This window comes from Sitophilus oryzae, unplaced genomic scaffold (assembly GCF_002938485.1).
Source record: "Sitophilus oryzae breed Bouriz unplaced genomic scaffold, Soryzae_2.0 scaffold_186_pilon_pilon, whole genome shotgun sequence".
Lineage (NCBI taxonomy): Eukaryota > Metazoa > Arthropoda > Insecta > Coleoptera > Curculionidae > Sitophilus > Sitophilus oryzae.
Genome location: NW_022146579.1, coordinates 697,112 through 717,074, shown reverse-complemented (window position 1 = coordinate 717,074; position 19,963 = coordinate 697,112). Strand labels below are relative to the sequence as shown.

Genomic DNA, 19,963 nt, shown 5'->3' with positions numbered 1-19,963 from the left:
GCAGTTTTTTTTATGGTACCTTCAATCCAATACAGATTCTCTCGAATAAAAATAAATAAATGTCAATAATTGTCAATGCAGTTTGCGTATTTTCTTAATCTACAGCCTAGCGTTAACAAAATATTTGAAGAGTATCACAAAACAATTTGTAGGATCTAACTAAAATTCCAAAAATTGGATTTTTATTTATCACAATTCATTCTAGAGATGTTTTTTTTGGAACTGTTATTTTAGTTTAATGGAACTTGTAACCATATAAGTAACAATCCTATTCCACATCCGTAGCGTAATTTTCTGCGTTACCCCAAGTAGCATTTTTAGACACAAAATCCAAACAAAATCTCTACTAAAAAAATACGACGTTAATTAAAATTCTACCAACAACATCTACTCGTATCAAAGAATGAAAACGAAATTATATTACCATAGAAACACGTTTTAATTTTTAAGACTTTAACCATATTTTCATGTTTTTTTTCTAATTTTCTCTAAAACTCTATGGAAATTTGGAAAAATATAAATGGGATTAACCGTTTTAGAACAAGCAAAATTTTTTATGGATGATGCATTTTTCTCAAAATGTCAATAATAAAAAAACTTTTCCTCTTGTAAAGACAATCCGGGGACATACTGTATAGAAAGAGCATTAAAAATATGAAAGTACATTATTAAATTAAGCAACGAATTTGCTTTTGTCAAACATTTTTTGGACGAGAAAACCTAAAAACACATATTGTTTGTCGACATCGCTGATGTGGTTGTTTTCATTTTAAAATCCACACACAGACATATACTATTTTAGTATGGTATTTTGTTTCTTAACATTTAGAAACAGTGGCTGCTGAAAACGGGAACATCTTGGACACAAATTGCAGAAAATGTTTCGAAACATTTCCTTTAAAAGTTTTGATTCCACATCGAAACATTTCAAGAAATGGCTGAGTTGTGTCACCACATTGGAAACACATGTAATAAAGCTATGTAAAATATATAGGTTTCGAAATTTCCATTTTCTGTCAAAAACAGAGACGAGTTTTAGAAACATTACCTAAAATGTGTCCAAAAATGCTCCTTGGGACGTATAAATTTTGAGCCGTACTCAACTGTACATAACAGTTACAGTAACAGTTACGTAAAAATAACAGTTCTCCCCACCTCTAACTCATTCTACTCGTCGTTCGAGACTTGGGTGCTGGCACTCGAAAACGAGCCCCTAGCATCGCTCAGACAACTATCGGGCACTGTTATAAAGTTACATTTCTTGTAACTCGTCCAGGTCGACCCTACCCGCTTCAAAATACTCTTCCTCTCATTTTCAGGCTTATTAGTTACTACTACTTCCGGTATGGTGATGCCACCGTCCTCCAGCAGAGGCTCCACGTTCTCGTTCATTGTTTCGTGAATACCCTCGAAACTCCTGTTTCTGGATAGATTATTTTGCGGCTTATAACTGTTATCGATAAAAGAGAAATTTTGAGAAGACGGAACTAAGCCTAGCATGTTTCCTATTTCCCTCTTTACTCGTTTGTTCCTGTAACCGAACAAAAACGGTGACATAACGTTGGAAATAACTAATAATACTAACGAAAGATAGTTGAAAATTTGACCAGGATTGATCCGGATACATCCGGAAGTTAATACTAAAGTTAAACCGTACGGTACATAACAGATCAGTACCATAAAGATGACCAGGACGCTTATTTTAGCTGCTCGGGTCTCCTCCCTGTACCTGAACAACGAAGCGTTTGATATCTTGTGTTTTAAATTAGTTATAAAATTATTTCTATCACTAATTGTTCGCTTTACGCGAGGAATTTTAACTTCCTCGATCGCTAGGTGCACTCTACCGTTTTCTAGAGACGAAAAATTCGGTGCTGAATGTACTTTCGGTAAAGTACGTTCACCTCTGTCTCTCGGACGATCAGCTGACTCCGCTTGGTTCGAGTCTAAAGGTGATGAAGCGGACGTGCTTTTGCGCATACGTTCGCTGTTCTGATGCGCCGCAGTATAAATGCAAACGTATATGATGCAAATTGCTACGAACGGTGCTAAAATCACCACCAAAAAGTATCCGAAAGCGTAAGTAGTATTTATCGCTTTCTCTGTATTATTTTGGCTGTACTTCCTTGAACAAAAATGCCAAAGACTACTGTCCGAGTACGTTACAGTACTCAAAACCGCGCAGACAAAAGCCGCCAGCCAACTGCTCAATATAAAAATCGACGCTCTGAATTTGTTGATATAAAAATGGTATCTCAGCGAGTGAATTACTCCGAAGTACTGATTGATTCCGATGATAAGTATACTGAAAATCGACGCTGTGCAGACGAAGCTGGTGCTGGCCTGAGCAAAGTAGCAGAGAGTCTCTTGGTGGTTTGGAGTTGCTGCGTTTTCCAGGATTTTTTCTTGGAGGAATTTCTGGCTGGTTTCGATGATTTTGACGTTGTGGTTAGAGCTGATGATTTCTTCTTTGATGAGGACGCCTTCCTCGATACGTTCGATGGTTCGGTTGTGGTCCGTGATGATGTTTTGGGATGAGGGGAAGGCATCTTGGTCCACCAGGAGTAGAGGGATGAGAAGAAGGCTGGAGAGAAGGTTGGTTACTAGCAGGTTTATTACAAATCTGAAATAAAAACAAAACATCAATTAACCCACTGAAATTTAACAAAAAAAAAATTATTACATTTTTTTTTCTTTATTATTGATGTTTAAAACATCTTTAAACTCAAATATCTTGAAAACGCTTTGCACTTTTGTTACGTAAAAATGTCCTAGCTTTTTATGTCATTTGTCGAAATTATTGCATATACACGAATGTATACCGGGTGTTTCTCAAAAGTGGCGAGATTTGGTACCTTAGTATCTACATATATGACATAAATCAGGATTGATTGACGATTGATGTTTTCGGCCACTTTCTGTTTTACCGGAAATGACTACAACTTTTGATTTTTAAATGACACCCTCGGTATTTTTTAATTTATTTGATAGAAAATAACACTCTGAATAGAATGACATATCAGATGTCAACTTTTGACATTTTTACATATGGTTTATTTGAAATTGTTACATGCGGTTCATAACAACAATTTGACACGAAATACCAAGTCTGTGGAACAAAATTATTCGTAAGAAAATGCTTTTTTCAAATATGCTAATGAACCACCCTCGTTCCATTTGAAAAAAAATGAGATATGATTTAAAATACGATTTGGGCATCTTTTAACTTTTAACTGGCCAGGACAAGACACGAAAAACATTAGACGATCAAATCTATTTTCCAAGGATTATAAATGAGTGTTTTTAAATCAGCCACGGCACTCTAGATTGAAATTTAAAATGCGTTTTTTTTAGGCAAAAATTTTAAAAGTTGACATATGATATCTCATTCTATTCAGAGTGCCATTTTCTATCCAATAAAGTAAAAAAAAAATACCGAAAATGTCATTTTAAAAACAAAAGTTGTACCTAGTAATTTCCAGTGAGACAGGAAGTGACCGAAAACAATTGAAGTAGTCATTAGACCACTTGAGTTAGACAGCCACTTCCGGTCCAGATACTGATGGAGTGTGATGTAAATCAGGTAAGAACAGTTAAAATACTCTAATAAATAAGAATAAACAGGTTTAAACCGCTTTTGAACTGCTTTAAACCGCTTTTTAGCTTAAAACAACAGACCTGTTCATTTTCATGCTTACTTCCGTCTATCCGTCTGTCCAAATCCTTAGTCCCACCCTGATGAAGATGTAAACCAAATGCCGTATCCAACTTTGTAGGGTGGGGTTAGGTTAGGTTATATAAGACCTGTTCATTTTTTGTTTAAACTTGTTTATTTCTATTTTAAAGCGGTTCAAAGTGGTTTAAACCTGTTTATCCTTGTTTATTAGCGTATTTTAACCGTTCTTACCTGATTTACATCACACTCCATCAGTATCTGGACCGGAAGTGGCTGTCTAGCTCAAGTGGCCTAATGACTACTAATTGAATACGTCAATCAATCCTAATTTATGTCATATGCTAGCATACCCAATCTCGTTTTTTATCTGAAAAAATATAAAGTCATACGGGTGAGCCACTTTTGAGAAAGACTCGGTATATAATAATATACATCCATGATCTATAAGGGTAAAAAAATATCACTAGTAGTACCCTCTACTCTAATGGAAAGTAATATTTTGAGACACTATCGCCATTCGCTTTGGCATTAAAATGTGTGTAAGAGTACCAAATTTCAAGAAAAACAGTTTACAAATGTTTTTAAAAATAAACAAAATATAACCTATTATTTTTAATTACCCTTTGGAGGGCTCTATCTGCCTTGGGAAGCCCATTTAAGGGAATATGTTCATAAGAATTTCTTGTTCTATTTGAGTGTGAAATTACCCACCAAAGTTGTTAGATAAACTAGTGTTCTGACATTCTGTACATATATACAGAGTGTTTCAAAACAAATGCGAAAAACTTCAGGGGGTGATTCCTTGTTCAAAATAAAGGGTAGTTTGCTTTATAAACGTTGGGTCAAAAGTCAACCATTAGGGAGATATCGCGGTACAAAGATGGCGGAAAAATAATGTTTTTATTTTTTATCTTGAAAACGAAAAACGATAGACTAATGAAATTTTATGGAAACATTACTGTTATGAAAACATACTTTCTGGTAATTTTCTCACTTTTTTAAAATGAGTGGAAGGGGTTGAAATAAACTACCTTTATAATTCTTGTTAACGAAATTTAAAAAAAATCTTATCAAACACATGCACAAAAATTAATTTGGATAGCTTGGTTTATTTAGAAACTTTTTTATCTCTTGTGTTCTTTGATAAAACTCGCCGATTTGAAATTAAAAAATAAAATGTAAAGCATTACATGTCAGGATAAAAACATTTTTAGATAAAGAATCTAGTGATAATAGCGATAATAATAAGAATCTAGATAATAATGTATTGCAGTAGAGTAATGTCAATAAAATAATATTAGAAACATCCTAAAAAGTGACAGCGGCCGACTAGATTTTTTCTTAAAAAAATTAGAGCAGCCCACTAGATTCTTTATCTAAAAATGTCTTTTGTCCTGACATGTAATGCTTTACATTTTATTTTTTAATTTCAAATCGGTGAGTTTTATCAAAAAAACACGGGAGATAAAAAAGTTTCTAAACAAACCAAGCTATCCAAATTAATTTTTTTTGCATGTGTTTGATAAGATTTTTCTTTAAATTTCGTTAACAAGAATGATAGGGGTAGTTTATTTCAACCCCTTCCACTCATTTTAAAAAAGTGAAAAAATTACTAGAAAGTGTGTTTTCATAACAGAAATGCTCCCATAAAATTCCATTAGTCTATCTCTTTTCGTTTTCAAGGTAAAAAATAAAAACATTATTTTTCCGCCATCTTTGTACCGCGATATCTCCCTAATGGTTGACTTTTGACCCAACGTTTATGAAGCAAACTACCCTTTATTTTGAACAAGAAATCGCCTGCTGAAGTTTTTCGCATTTGTTTTGAAACACCCGGTATAATTTTTTAGATAGCATAGACGCTAAAACATATCTATTGACATTAATTGAAGTATTAACAGAATTAAAATATAAAGTACGCTATTAAATACAATGTAATTCGAAATAATTATGGTAATTAGTTTCTTCATAAATCGTAATTAATGGGTAATTTGTACGAATAAATCTAGAGTTTTTCTTGAAACGAGTATTTTAACGCGACATCAATTAGATTGTCCAATGATAATGAATTTTGCAAATAAAAAAAGGCGTGAAATAGCTTAGATAGTTAAAATTCAATTTCGATGTTAGTTTTCTGAAAAGTGGGCGTTAATTAATTGGATTTTAAGAAAACAGGCATTGTGAAATCTTTACTTTGCTCTTAGGAATGTTGTCGTTTGTGGTTTCATTTAAATGACTTAAATAAACATATAAATTAGTAAAATAACACAGTGATGAGCGAGACTAGTCTTGGTCTTGCATAAAAACAAGATCAAGACAAAGAATAGTGTTTGATTTGCAAGACCAAGATCAGGCGTGCAAGACTCTTGTGGTTTCGAATTTTTTTCACCGAATTTGTATATGTGATACAAGAAATTAATTATTAATTCCAAATTATTGTTTTCATTTATTACAAATAGTGATTTTCCGACTATTGCAAGGAATTTTAAAGAAAGACATGCTAATACAGTATAATACAGGTTTGTCCGAAATGTATTCCGGAAACTTCGGCAGTATATTCCGCAGATAAAAATAAGTGAAAAAGTTCGTATAAATGTATGTCCTAAAATGGCTTAGTTTCAGAGATACAGGGCGTAAAAGTTTCATTTTTATTTGGTTTTTTTCCAAATAATTTATGAAGTAACGTTAATATTTGGATGAAAATTGGAGTCTGGGAGTTTTTTGACATAAAAAATTTGATTTTGAAGTCAATGACTCCTACTTGTAGAGAGTGCAACCTACGTATTTTTAACTGGTTTAAAGAGTAATAACTTTTCGTACCTACCTGTATAAAACTACTAAGTAAAAAATATACATTTACGGCTTTTTTTACGTAAAAAAGGTTTCTTGGAAAAATTCCTACGAGTAATGGTTCTCGAGATATTTGAGATCAAATTTATCAATACCTGTCATCATTGACATAAATTATTAAACATGTTGACTGAATAGTTATTAGATTGAAATCATAAATTTGAAATGTTTTTGTGCCAAAAGTTCAACAGAAACTGTTTTATCATAATTTTTTCGCAGAAAAATTAATGATTAACTATTAAAAAAATATATGTCTAATATTCTTCAAATGTATTAATTCAGTCAACTATTTTTTTGTCAATAATGACATGTACTGACTATTTCAAAATCAAATCAAAACCATTCTAAGTATCTTGAGAACGGTTGCTCGTAGCAATTTTTACCAAGTTTACGTAAAAAGTCAGGGAAACGTATATTTTTTCACTCAGTAGTTTTATACAGGTACGGATGAAAAGTTAGTACTCTTCAAAATAGTTAAAGCACATGTCCCCCCTACAAGTAGCAGTTATATTGACATCAAAATCAAATTTCTAATGTCAAAAAACTTCCAGACACGAATTTTCATCCAAATATTGACGTTCCTTCGTAAATTATTTGGGAAAAATCGAAATAAAAATGAAACTTCCACATTGATGTGTATCTCCAAAACTAAGCATTTTAGAACATACATTTATACTTACTTTTTTACTTATTTTTATCTGCAGAATATCCTGCCGAAGTTTCCGGAATACAGTTCGAACCACCGTGTATATTGAACAATAAAAATTTTCGTCAGACAATACGTCTAAATATCTTTTTTTAAAGTTTTATTTGCATTAAATTACTGAAAATACTATTTATAAAGCCAAGGCTAAGCTTTTCTATGTAGAAAGTACCTCTAGTAAAAATCTAGTAAAAAATACAAGACTTGCAAGTCTTGCACTAAGACCAAGACTGGGTCTTACAAGACCAAGACTACTTATTAACTGGAAGACTTTGTATTTGCCCATCATAGTAAAAATACACAGGTAGTACAGAATATTAAACTCAAATGACATAGTTTCTATTTACCTATTAGGTACCGTACGTAAGCTGCGTCTTCTTGCGAAGACGAGTAGAAGGAATGCGTTAGCTGTGACAGCTATGACAGATGACGTGACGAGTCCGACTGTAACTAGCCAGTGATAGTGCGACTCCATTTACGTCCTGAAACAAAACAAAAATGTCAAATAATATAAATTTGAATAATATTGCATACACATATTATCCACGGAGGTTATAGGATACAAAATAAAATTAATATGTGGTGAACTGGTGAATGTTATCGATAGTCATTTCCAAGCCAACATGACGTTGTTTTTTATTCGACCAGACCTATTTAAATTATTCTGTTTGGTATATTTTCTTTTTATGAAAATAGTATAGTACTAGCTGACCAGGACTAAATTCGTAGCGCTTAACAGTGAAGTGAAATTATGTTTCAAGACTATTTTGTCAATCTTGGTGGTACGAATGACTGACTGACAGAATGATCTGGAATGATTGATATAAATCGATTTGACGGTTGACAGTTATTGACATTTGCTCTCTACCTTTTTGTTATTATTTCTATTCAATCATTTTCTGGGGAAATGACGATCGATGACATATATACATTTACTAATAAAATGACAGCGATCTTCATTTCATAGCCATTGGTGACACCGTTTTTTTTCGATCGCTTTTTGTTAAATTTCTATTCTATAATGTCTAGTATGTGAGTGATTTGCAGTGGACATCAATTACTACAAATAAGCGTACGTGATGTGAGCTGTCAGTTGTGTAAGATGGCGGAGTTTCAAACCCAATTTATTAAAAAAAAATATTTTTTGTAGGTATATTTTTTTTCCGTGAATTTTTTCGATGTTTTAATAGTATTTATATTACATATTAACGCCTTATTATTAATTCGCCGAATTCACTGTTTTGTTTTATTGATCTAATTTTCAGTTACCACTACCTTTACTTAACTTACACAATTCTAAAATTAGGTGACTATTGACAATTCGTAGTAAGTTTAACGATATTTACTTTACACACATTACACATTTATAGCAAAACTGGAGCAATAATCTATTTTTTCTCCATTTATGTAGAATAATTAAATTAAGTTATATTTCATTGAACAGTCTAATCGGGTACAAATAGATATTTAATAGGCACTCTAAAATGGACTATATACTAGGTTAACAAGTTCTGAATATAGGTATTTAGCTATGATAAACGTATTAAAAAAAATTGTGTGTGCACTATGTGCGCATTTTTGAAGTGAACTTCCATCTATCTGTCTGTCCGTCTCAGCACTCCATTCGGGCACCTCTATCTACGTGCCGAGTTTGGTTCCAATCGACCCATATTTAAGAAAAATCCTGATGATTTCGTCCATTTAGAGGCATCGGTTCGAAACGTCGAGGGCGTCATTCTGTACTCCGTCTCCAATTATCACTATTCTGTAGCCCGTCCAAATCAAATCCTTAGTCCCACCCTGATGAAGATGTAAACGAAATGCCGTATTCAACTTAACAGGATGTGGCCATGTGCTCTGTCGTCGCTTACACAGCCTACCCGCCAAATTTGGTTAAGTTAGTTGATTCAACTAACTGTCACAGTGACCAGCCCCGGATCTACAATTTTTTTGAACCGGGGCAAAAAATCGATAGTAGCGCCCCCTCTCTCCAGCGTTTGCAATAAATTAATTTAAAAAAAAAACTTACAAATATCTAGATATAAGTAGGCATTTTTCGTAAACGGGACAGAATGAGCCCTTAAGCTTCATTCAGAATCTCCGAATTAGTGGAATAAATTAATGGTTTCAATTAGCGTAGAAGTTTGTTCCTTTAATTTCATTGTAAGCATTCAGTAGGTACGTCTAAATTAGTGGTAGTCATTTTCAAGCTTCATTCAGACCATCGCAATTAGTGAAATAAATTAGTGGTTTCAATTACACTTTATACTTTTTAGTTTACGATCATTCACAATTAAAATTAATAAAATATCCTAGCAACAGCTAGCGGTAGTCTGTTGTATCCGAGGTTGTATCCATAGAGAAAGCATAATATTTAGATTATAAAACAATAAACTTTTGATTTCTAACCAAAATTTTTCTTGACAGATGATAATCAAAGGCCTAAATGACATTCCTTGCAAATTTTGAAGTATAATTATTGGAAAAGTCAAAAGTTTGTTAACTTTTTCGACTAATTGAAAATTACTACCACTAATTATGACGTTCTGAATGCTTACATTACAAATAGGTGAACAAACTTCTACGCTAATTGAAACAACTAATTTATTCCACTAATTGCGAGGTTCTGAATGAAGCTTTAGGTAATTAGTAGAAAAAGTAAACAAAGTTTTGACTTTTCCACTAATTATACTTCAAATTTTGCAGAAAATGTCATTTTGTCCATTGATTAGCATCTGTCAAGAGAAATCGTGGTTAGAAATCAAAAGTTTATTGTTTTATAAGCTAAATATTTGGCTTTCTTTATGGATACAACTGACTACCGCAAGCTGTTGCTAGGATATTTTATTAATTTTAATTGTGTTTTTTAAACATTGTGAATGATCGTAAACTAAAAAGTGTAATTAATTGAAACCGCTAATTTATTCCACTAATTGCGAGGTTCTGAATGAAACTTTAGAATGTGTTCAAAAACTAACTGGGCGTTTTAAAATAAAATGAATACTTGATAGAAGAGCGTAAGGTGCATATACTAGGCGCTTTGTGGAGCAATTTTTTGATTTTCAACCATATTATATTATGATTTTGGCGCCCCCTGACACTGGCGCTCGGGGCAGGTGCCCCGGTTTGCCCCTCCCCCCCATTTAGATCCGGGGCTGACAGTGACACATGTCGTCGTACACGGTCAAATTGGCCGTGCTCCAATCTATCGACATACCAAATTTCATTTAAATCGGACGATTTTTTCGCCATTGATGATGGGGTTTCATAGGGCACGAAACGTTGCCAAAATATCATGAAAAGATGTCTCTTCGAGCCTACATTCTGAATTTCAGCCCGCTAGCTCACATAGGGCCTGAGTTACGACTCACCAAAAACCTCAACTTCCTCATTGGCTTACCACTTTTTCGACCGTTACCACTTGTCGTGAAGCTAGCTCTTGTGTCATGGCCTTGAATTTTTGCTCCCGTTTCACTTCAATAAGAACATCTACTCCTTCACCTTCGCTCTGATTTAGCTACTCTAAGACGTTGTTACTTGGATATACGAGTAGAAGTTTGGTAGCGCGTCTGGTGAAATTTAAACTGCGAGAAATAATTTTGCAACCAATAAGAAATTGGGAACCACATTTTCCATATATCTATACTAAATCTATTCATGTCCTTTATTATACAGAAGAATTGTATCAGATTTCGACATATTTTAGTCTAGAAACATGTTCTGCTTTAAATTAATCTTATTTTCTCACATTTTACACTATTTTTTGCCCGAAATTACGTAATATTTGTGGAAACCCCATCTCCCCCCCACGTGAGATTCCGTTCGACCCCTTCACCCCTTGATTCCCTGACGTAATTTAAAGTATAACAGAATAATAATTTTAAACAGCGGGGCGGGGGTTAAAATATCGACGTTGCGCCACTGATGCATGGATAAATCATCAGACGATAAATTAATTACCATGTTAATGAGCTTATACAAAAACTATATCGCACGACGACGCGTTAATTGCCAAAGGTCTAAAGATTAGGTCAGCGGCTTGCGAAAGTTAATTTTAATTTGATGCCCAGACATTTTTCTAATGGCGAATACGTGACAGTTGATTCAACAGAAGCGATTTTATTTATAAAATACGTTAATTTGGACATGTTACTTGATATAACCAATCGATTGATCGAAGAGCTCATATTCACAATGATGTATGCATTAACAATTAAAAAAAGAAGTAGCAAATAAAGCACTAAAACCAAGACGTTATAATAACTAAATTTACTGAGACTATGTTAGATATTTTTAAGTCTGTGTGACGGATCAAGGTCACAGTAATGCAACTGACTTGAGAGCATATTTCGTGCTTTCGTGACATTTGATGTCAAAAAGCTTTTCTGCTAGTTGCTTCCAAGTGGTGGCACTGTGAAAGGCTGTACTTGAAACTGCAAAAATGTTAGCAATGAAATTGAAAGTTTATTGCTTAAAGAACTGGAAGCGTTGATTGAAAGTTCTTTCAGTCAACGCTAGAAGATAAAAAATATGGCCCAGAAAAAGAGGTAGCCGCAGAAGAACTTATAGTGCTTCTAATAATTTAGAGAAGCTGAATAAATTAGGCAATAAAAAGAAAATAAAGTCCTTCTACTCTGGTTGCCATCCCATCAAGGGATAGAAGGCAATAAAAAAACAAACGATTCAGCTAAAAAAGGAGTGAACACTCCATTAACTGGATCAGAACCGTTCTGCTTCCCAAGTGAAAGCCAAGGACTTGGATGATTCCTGATGCTGATGAGAAGTTGAATAAATTAGGTAAAGAAAATAAAGTCCTCCTACCTTACTAACTTATATTTTACTTTATTACTAACTCATCAAGAGATAGAAGGTAATGAAAAAGCAAACGATCTAACTAGAAAAGAAGCGAATACTCCATTAACTGGATCAGAACTGTTCTGCTTCCCAAGTGGAAACCAAGGACTTGGATGATTTCATCCGTCACCTGGAATGGCAATCCTCCAACGGTCTAAGACCGCCGAAAGAATTTCTCAGAACTTACGACCGAGAAAATCAAAGATTTTCCTTGATTTAAGTAAGGACAATCTTCAGATTGTCACGGGGTTTTAACAAGAAAGTGTTTCCACAATAAACACCTCAGTAGACTGAAGCTTAAAAACAACGACAATTGCAGAATCTGCGGAGAATATGGGCTGTGATATGGGGAACCACCAGAACATCTCATCACTGAGTGCGTCGAGAGGACTATTCGTGCCATAAACTTTGATACGACTGATATTGAAGATGTAGAACTAACCTCTGTAAACCGTCTCAAATATTGGTAGAGGTGGGTTGTGAAATCGCAGTCCGCTACTTTGTCACAGCTCCACCAACGTCGCAGTATGTGACTGCTCCAGTTCCAAGAAAATCGCAGTGACATTTCGGAGCAGTTTACAAGTTTAGGACATCTGCGCTCGTGAGTAGCAATAGGAGCAATAGCAGGCAATAGTGTAAATTCTGTACAGGGTGGGTCAAATTCGACGCTTTTAAATGGAAACACCCTTTTCTATAGGAGATAGACAAAAACTAATATCGGTGTCTGGAGCTCAATTTTTGTCAAAAATATGATGGTGAAAACCGCATATCGATATCTGTTACCGTTTCGGAGTTACGGGGTGTTCTTCAAAAATGTGCATTTTAAACAAATCGCTGTAACTTTTTTGCTATGGAAAATTTTGTATTTTTATGAAAACATTTCCGAAACATCCTTTTACGTAGAGTTTAATGGTTTAAGTATAATTTTTTTAAAATTAATAATTTAAGAATTATCAACAGAAAATTTTATTTTTTATATGGGACACCCTGTATATTTTTAATTTATTGAAAAGAATTTAAAATTACCTTTCCAAAAATAAAATACACTTCATATTTTGCTCGATTCCTCTTCGAGATATAGAGTATATAAAAATTCGCCCGCTTTAAATAAGTAGGCTTTGAACGGCACCGGCTGTAATGCAAAAAAATCCTGTGAGCATCAATTAAAACGAAAATAATATTTGCTATGAGAGATGCAGAATTTTATAACAATTTAAAATATATTTAACCAACATCAACACATTTAAACTATATCTAATAACAATAAAAATAAATAGCAAACCAAGACATGAGATTTTGCTACAGGTGTTCGATTTGGTTTGGTTTCGACCGTCTTCTGTTATGGACAGACGGGGCAGTTTTTGAACATTTCTCGCGGAATTCATTAACTCAGTGGGGGTGAAAGATAACCTCACATAACTGCTAAGTATTTTTTAATTCTTGTCTAGATTATACGGAAGAATAAAGAATCTTTATTCTTCCGCAAATATATCCATAGGATTAGATCCATGGGCACTAAGTCAGGCGGCCTCGACGGCCAACGGCTGGGATCTTGGTTAGCTATCCAATTATTCTTGAAATTGGCTGCAAAAATTTGCTCATAACTTCAGCGTTCAGAGGCGGTGCGTCGTCTTGCTGGAAAAATATGTTTTCGAGTTCCATTAAGGGCATATCATCAATAAGGGTCTCCTCAATCTAAGCCTACTAGTTAAAAGTGGCGAACTTTTAAAAATTCAGTATTTCGAAGGGCATTATTACAAAATATCAAGTGTGCTATATTTTCGGAAAGGTAATTTTAAATCCTTTTTAGTTAATTAAAAATATAGGGGGTGTCCCAAATAAAAAATCAATTTTTCTGTTGATAACTCTTAAATTATTAATTTTAAAAAAATTATAGTTAAACTATTAAATTCTACGTAAAAGGTGCTTTGGAAATGTTTTCATAGAAATACAACATTTTCCATAGTAAAAAAGTTACAGCGATTTGTTAAAAATGCACATTTTTTAAAAACACCCGGTAACTCCGAAACGGTAACAGATATTGATGTGCGGTTTTCACCATCATGTTTTTGATGAAAATTGAGCTCCAGACACCGATATTAGTTTTCGTCTATCTCCTATAGAAAAGGGTGTTTCCATTTAAAAGCATCGAATTTGACCCACCCTGTACTTATAATATATAAACTGTATAATGTCTGTCCATCATTCATAAGGTTAAAAAAAAACTTGGCAGTTTCGTCACTGGGAAAGAATGCTTTTTACGTTGGTTTCCAGGAAAATATACGATTTTCAAAAATATAACTTTATAAACAGAACGAGCTTGTCCATCACGATTTCATTTCCATTTTATCTAATTGTAACGTACTAAATATATGAGGTGATATACTATTTTCAACAAAATTCGGATATCATGCCAATATGTCTGTCCAATATTCTAGATTCTTATTAAAATATATTTTTAATACACTTATATTAGCAATAAAAAATAAAATTATTTTCTTTTTCAAACGTCATAAAAGTATTAATTTTTGCGACGTAGTTGACAATATAAAAAAGTCATTTTAACGCTTAGGTACTTTGCTTAGGTATAAAAGTAAGCACAGTAAGCAGTTTTATGCCTAAGCATAAAAGTACGAAAATATATTATTAAACTGACATAAAGTGTCAAATTCTACGAGCCCGTAATCATAGTTTCTCGATATATAATTACTTAACAAAAAATCAAAACAAATGCAGTTAATATATTTCACAATTTTCAATTAAATTGTGATTCTGTGTCAAGTTCATCGCAATCTTCTCATAAAATGGAATTAAGATTTGTCGTTTTATCTTAAATAAACATACAGAGATTTATATACAAAATGCGGTAAGTCTGGAATTGGCGATGGTGTTAACTATGCTGATGTTAATTATACAGCGGATAAATTATTAATTATCCATGTACTTGTGAAAGTGTCATCAGTTTTTCACAAGTATACCTATATTTTATCTATGTATCCGAGCACCAATTCTATTTAATGTAGACCAGTTCTCTCCTATAGCAATTTGACTGATTCAATAAGATTCACTGAAGCAGTTTGGCTGATTTAACAAAACTGAACGACCAATGAATTTCAGTACGCGCTGTCAGTGAAACCGATCAGTATCTAAATACTTTCAGCGAAACAGAAAGGTAGTTCTCCTTTTGTCCATTTTGACTGAACAAATGAGGCATCAAGTTGCAAAACCCGTCTTATCCCAAAAACGTTGTTTCGAGAAAATACGCAAATACTGTTTTAACAAATAATATTATAATATTTGAAGCGTTATTTTACAAACAACGTGTCTATTGAGTGGAATCATTGTTATGGTATCTCGTTTTTCTAGAAATAAAAATTAATATTTAAATTTTAAAGAGAAATAACACAAAAATAATTCGGATAAGGCCGGTTTTGTTGCAGTATGATGTTTACTGTGGGTTTTGTTACAGCAAGATATTTGCATCCTAACTTGGGATTTATTAGATATCCTATTTTATTAAAATTAGGTAAGGATTTGAAGTGGATAAGACGGCAGTAGTAATATTACATTTGTGCAAAAAGCCTATGAAAAATGCGGGATTTGCAACAATAATGACAATAAAAAGCAAATATAAGTGTATAAGACGGATTTTGCTGCAGTTTGGGACTATGTTTATGTATATATTTTAGGGTTTAATTGATTAAAAATGGATAAGGCGGGTCAGGGGCGGATACAGAAATTTATTTTAGGGGGGGGCCCAAATAAAAAATAATGCCAAATATGCCTTTTATGCACGCCATTTTTAACCCAAAAGCCTAATATTTAACCCAATTTACAGATTTTAGGGGGGGCCCGGGCCCCATGGGCCCCCCTCTATATCCGCCACTGAGGCGGGTTTTGCAACTTGACGCCTCGAATTAGGGTTTCCGGAACCGGAGACGTTTGTTGGAACCGGGAATTTTGGTACCACGCCTCTAAGGAACCGGGATTTCCCGTTTTTTTCGGTACCTACTTCCGGTACTGGCTAATTTTTTGTTAAATGATGGCACATTTCGTCAATCAGCAAGCAAGGGATGGTTTTCAAAAATAAAATCGATAGAAATATGTGTTTTTAATGAAGATAATTATTAAACAATCAGTCAAAAAAATGCAAATTCTTAATTAATAAAAACAATAGCAAATAATTAATAAAAACAACATAAAATATAATTAATATATTGAACAACGCTATTTATTTAGAAGAGTTTGATTTCGACCGCTAGAAAGTATCAATGGACTTTCGCATGTAACAAAAATTAATTTTAAGCCGACCATACCGACAGGCTATTAAGATCGGCAAAAAAAAGTTTTTTTAATTTCACTCAAAATGAGTTATTTGGGTCATAAATGACCTAAATACAAAATATTTTCATGGTGTCTGTCTGTCTGTATGTCTGTCCGTCTGTCTGCCCGTCTGTAACAGGATAACTCAAAAACCGCTAAACCGATTTTAACCAAATTTGTCAAAAAAATACTGTGGCACCAGAAAATCTGGCCATTAGTTTTTGGTGGTGGTGGGAGGTTGGTAAGGGGGTATGAGAGGGGGTTAAAAATTTAAAAAAATCGTAACTCCAAAATTACAGAAGCTAGCGAAACGCGGTTTTCAATTTAAGATTAGGAATAATATTTGCAACAAAATTTGTAATAACATCAAAATCAGTCAGTCTCAGTTTTTGAGATAAAAAAAATATCAAGTATTATCTGACAAACGAATCTAAAACAGAGGAAGGAATTCGGGCAAAAAATGTCGATGTTGTCACGTTTAATTATAGAAAAGCAAAGTTGCTCGATATTACCTATAAATTGAATATATTTTAGTTCATTTCAGCATACATAATTATATATATGCTAATATGTTGACGTTGTTCTTATTGTATTAATGTGTATTTATTTAATTAACTGATCTCCCTCATTCTGCCTATTATAAAAGGTAAAGTATTTCCTAAAAATAACGTCCGCTTAGGGAAAGCTGGCAACGCTGACAAAATTCATCATGGCATCGCGGATTCAACCAGTCTGATTGGTCGAGATTCTCGCACGTCTTGTCGCCATTACCTCCAACTTTATGCCCCTCTCTAGGAATAGTAGAAACAGTCACTACTATTGAAAAATCCAGTGGCGGTGTTATTGTATTGTGTTTCATATCTTTAACTTGATTTGTGTTTATTGTAATTAGTACACGCGTTTTAACAAATATTACTATATTTGGTAAATGACTAAACAAAATGTAGGTACATTTAAAGTAAAATAATATTATAAATTCTACTGGAAAATATTATAAAAATTCCTGATATATTTTTATGAAACACCGCACGCTCGTGGATATTTTATGAATGAAATCGGTCATGATTTTAGAAAATTGCGATCCCCTTGCCGTTGCCCCGTTTTTTCAGATCCGTTTGTCAGACTGTATGGGCGGCTATACGTGCCTCCCGGCGCCAATTATTAACTAGTAAAAAAAATTCGGTACCGAAAGTACTGAAAGAACCGGGATTTTATTTTTAGTCCCAGTTCTTTGATGTCTCAAAAGAATTCCCGGTACTTTCGGTATTTCCCGGTTCTGAACCCTACCTCGAATAATCTAAACTGAAGTGTGAGAATGTTTTTTTTGCCTCAGTTTTTCAATTTTTAAAGAAATATTGACAGAATTGACTTCCAAAACTGATTTTTTCATTACAAAAGTGGTTGTAATTTTCTAGACAGTTTATGTATACGAAATTAACGAAAGATGTCTAGACACAAGCGCTATTCTCCATCTCTCAGTTACATTGAATCAGTCATCATAGCTTCAGTGAAACTGACAGCTTTATAATACCCGCCTATCAATACTCTTCCTTAATAATTCAGGAGTCTCGTCCACTATTTCCATTTCTTACTTTTATCAGCTCCCTAAAATTCATAAAGTTATCATAAAAATGTGCTGACAAATATTACGTTGAGAGTGAGCTTATATTATAATTAAATAAGTAAATAATATCATCAGGTAATAGCAAATTTATTATAAACTTTGGAACATCAGCGATAAACAAACTGTTGTTATTGAATTTTAAGCGGTTAATATGCCTTGGAAAACTACCACGTTTCGACACGGTTAAAAACATAAATTTTGAAAAGGTAACAGTGTAACAGTTCAGTTGTGAAAGCTTCCGTCATTACAGAACCAGAAACGTTATATTTTACATAGTATCTAATAAAGAATTGTTACATAAAAATAATTATACAGAGGGTTCCCAATATATTATTTAGAAAATACTATGAAAAATCTGTTAATATACAGAAATACAATATTATAGGTTTTTCAGAATTTTTATTATTGATAAAAGTGTTTGTTATTTATATACCTTATGAGGAAAAAAACGGCGTTAAAAAGGGCTGGAAAATGACGATCGATGATAATTTTTGCGAGGTCAATCTCTAGACATCGTTTACTAAAAATTGACATAAAACTTGTCAAAAAATAACACTTATTATAGAAAAATTAAAAAAGGCTTTCAGAAAGGACGTTGCCAGACACACAAATTTATTTAAAAAAAAGTGGTTAGGTTAGGTAGTTTAACTGGCAGTAAGTGTCATTAAAAAATAAAGAGGAGTACAAGCCAAGGAATAGCGTCTAAGGTCACTGAATGCCATCAAACTCTAAATAAACTAGTCATCTTCTAAGTTACAGTATGATGAAAACCTTTTATGATTAAGCTTTAAACGATGGCAGATATATAAATTTTTCTTATGGGAATTTTTATTATAGATTGAAAGATTTTTAACTGTCAAAGTATAAAAGCCCACTTAAAACTCTTTGATCGTAAGATTTTATTTAAAATATTATAAACAAAACTTAGACGAGTTGCTTCAATTCCATCAAACTGTATATCACACACCAGAATTTATAAATAAATATATTTTACACAAAGAATGTTGTTAATGCTCCTTATTGATTTTTCATTCCTTTAAAATATTTTAACAATGTCGCTTTTTTCAAGCCCTAACAGTATATTAATTCTTCATCTAAATCTAGAATGTTTTTCTTTAATACAAAAACAAAATAACAAAGAAATGTGTTTTCCGACTACGTCAAAAATTTTGAAACAAATAAGTATTTTAAATGAAAAAATTAATTTGAATATTTTTTACCACAAACCCTGGATATTTTTCGCATAAATCCATTAATATGAATTATGCTAATTAAAAATTTTCAAAATAATATTAAAAAACAGTCAAAATAAAAAATATATATACAGTATGTCCCCGGATTGTTTTTACAAGAGGAACAACTTCTTCATTATTAAAATTTCGCTAAAATTCTTGCTTCTTCTAAATTTGTTAATCCCGTTTATATTTTTCCAAATTTCCATACCGTTTTAGAGAAAAATAAAATCAATATGAAAATAGGGTTGAATTTCTTCTAATTCTTAAAAATCAAAACGCCTTTCTGTGGTAATATATTTCGATAGATGGTTATTATTAATTTTGATTAACATCATATTTTTTGCTGTGTTAAAATGTTGAAGAAGCACAAAAGTTATTTAGTTCAATGCTACGGTTATTGTAATACTTTAACAACAGCAAAAAGTAAGACGTTAATTAAAATTAATAAGAACCATTTATCACTGAATGAAAACTAAATGATTATTTTTCTCTAACATTGAAACTTAAAAAGGTAAAAACGGAATTAGCCATTTTAGAACAAGCAAATTATTTTCATAAAAAATTATTTTTCTCTCAAAATGTCAATAATAAACCATAAAGTTTATCCTTATGTAAAGACGATTCGGGGGCATACTGTATAATTCAGATAAAAAGAGACTAAAGGTATTTAGAATAGCCGTCATTATTAAGTTAATGTC

General features: G+C 32.8%; 1 protein-coding gene across 5 annotated transcripts in view; it reads right to left on the bottom strand.

Moving 5' to 3' along the window:
* Positions 1-566: 566 nt before the first annotated feature.
* LOC115883323 overlaps positions 567-19,963 on the bottom strand; it is a 168,019-nt gene continuing 148,622 nt past the window's right edge. For 4 of the 5 annotated variants that reach the window (XM_030901670.1, XM_030901669.1, XM_030901667.1 and 1 more), the window contains 2 exons: positions 7,577-7,711; positions 567-2,623 (listed from right to left, as the gene is read on the bottom strand). In XM_030901670.1, coding sequence (XP_030757530.1) covers positions 1,168-2,623; positions 7,577-7,704 — 1,584 coding nt within the window. In that variant the 5' untranslated portion in view covers positions 7,705-7,711 and the 3' untranslated portion in view covers positions 567-1,167. Of the gene's footprint in view, positions 2,624-7,576; positions 7,712-18,958; positions 19,053-19,963 lie in introns of those variants that run through there. The other variant, XM_030901671.1, reaches the window with a different exon arrangement.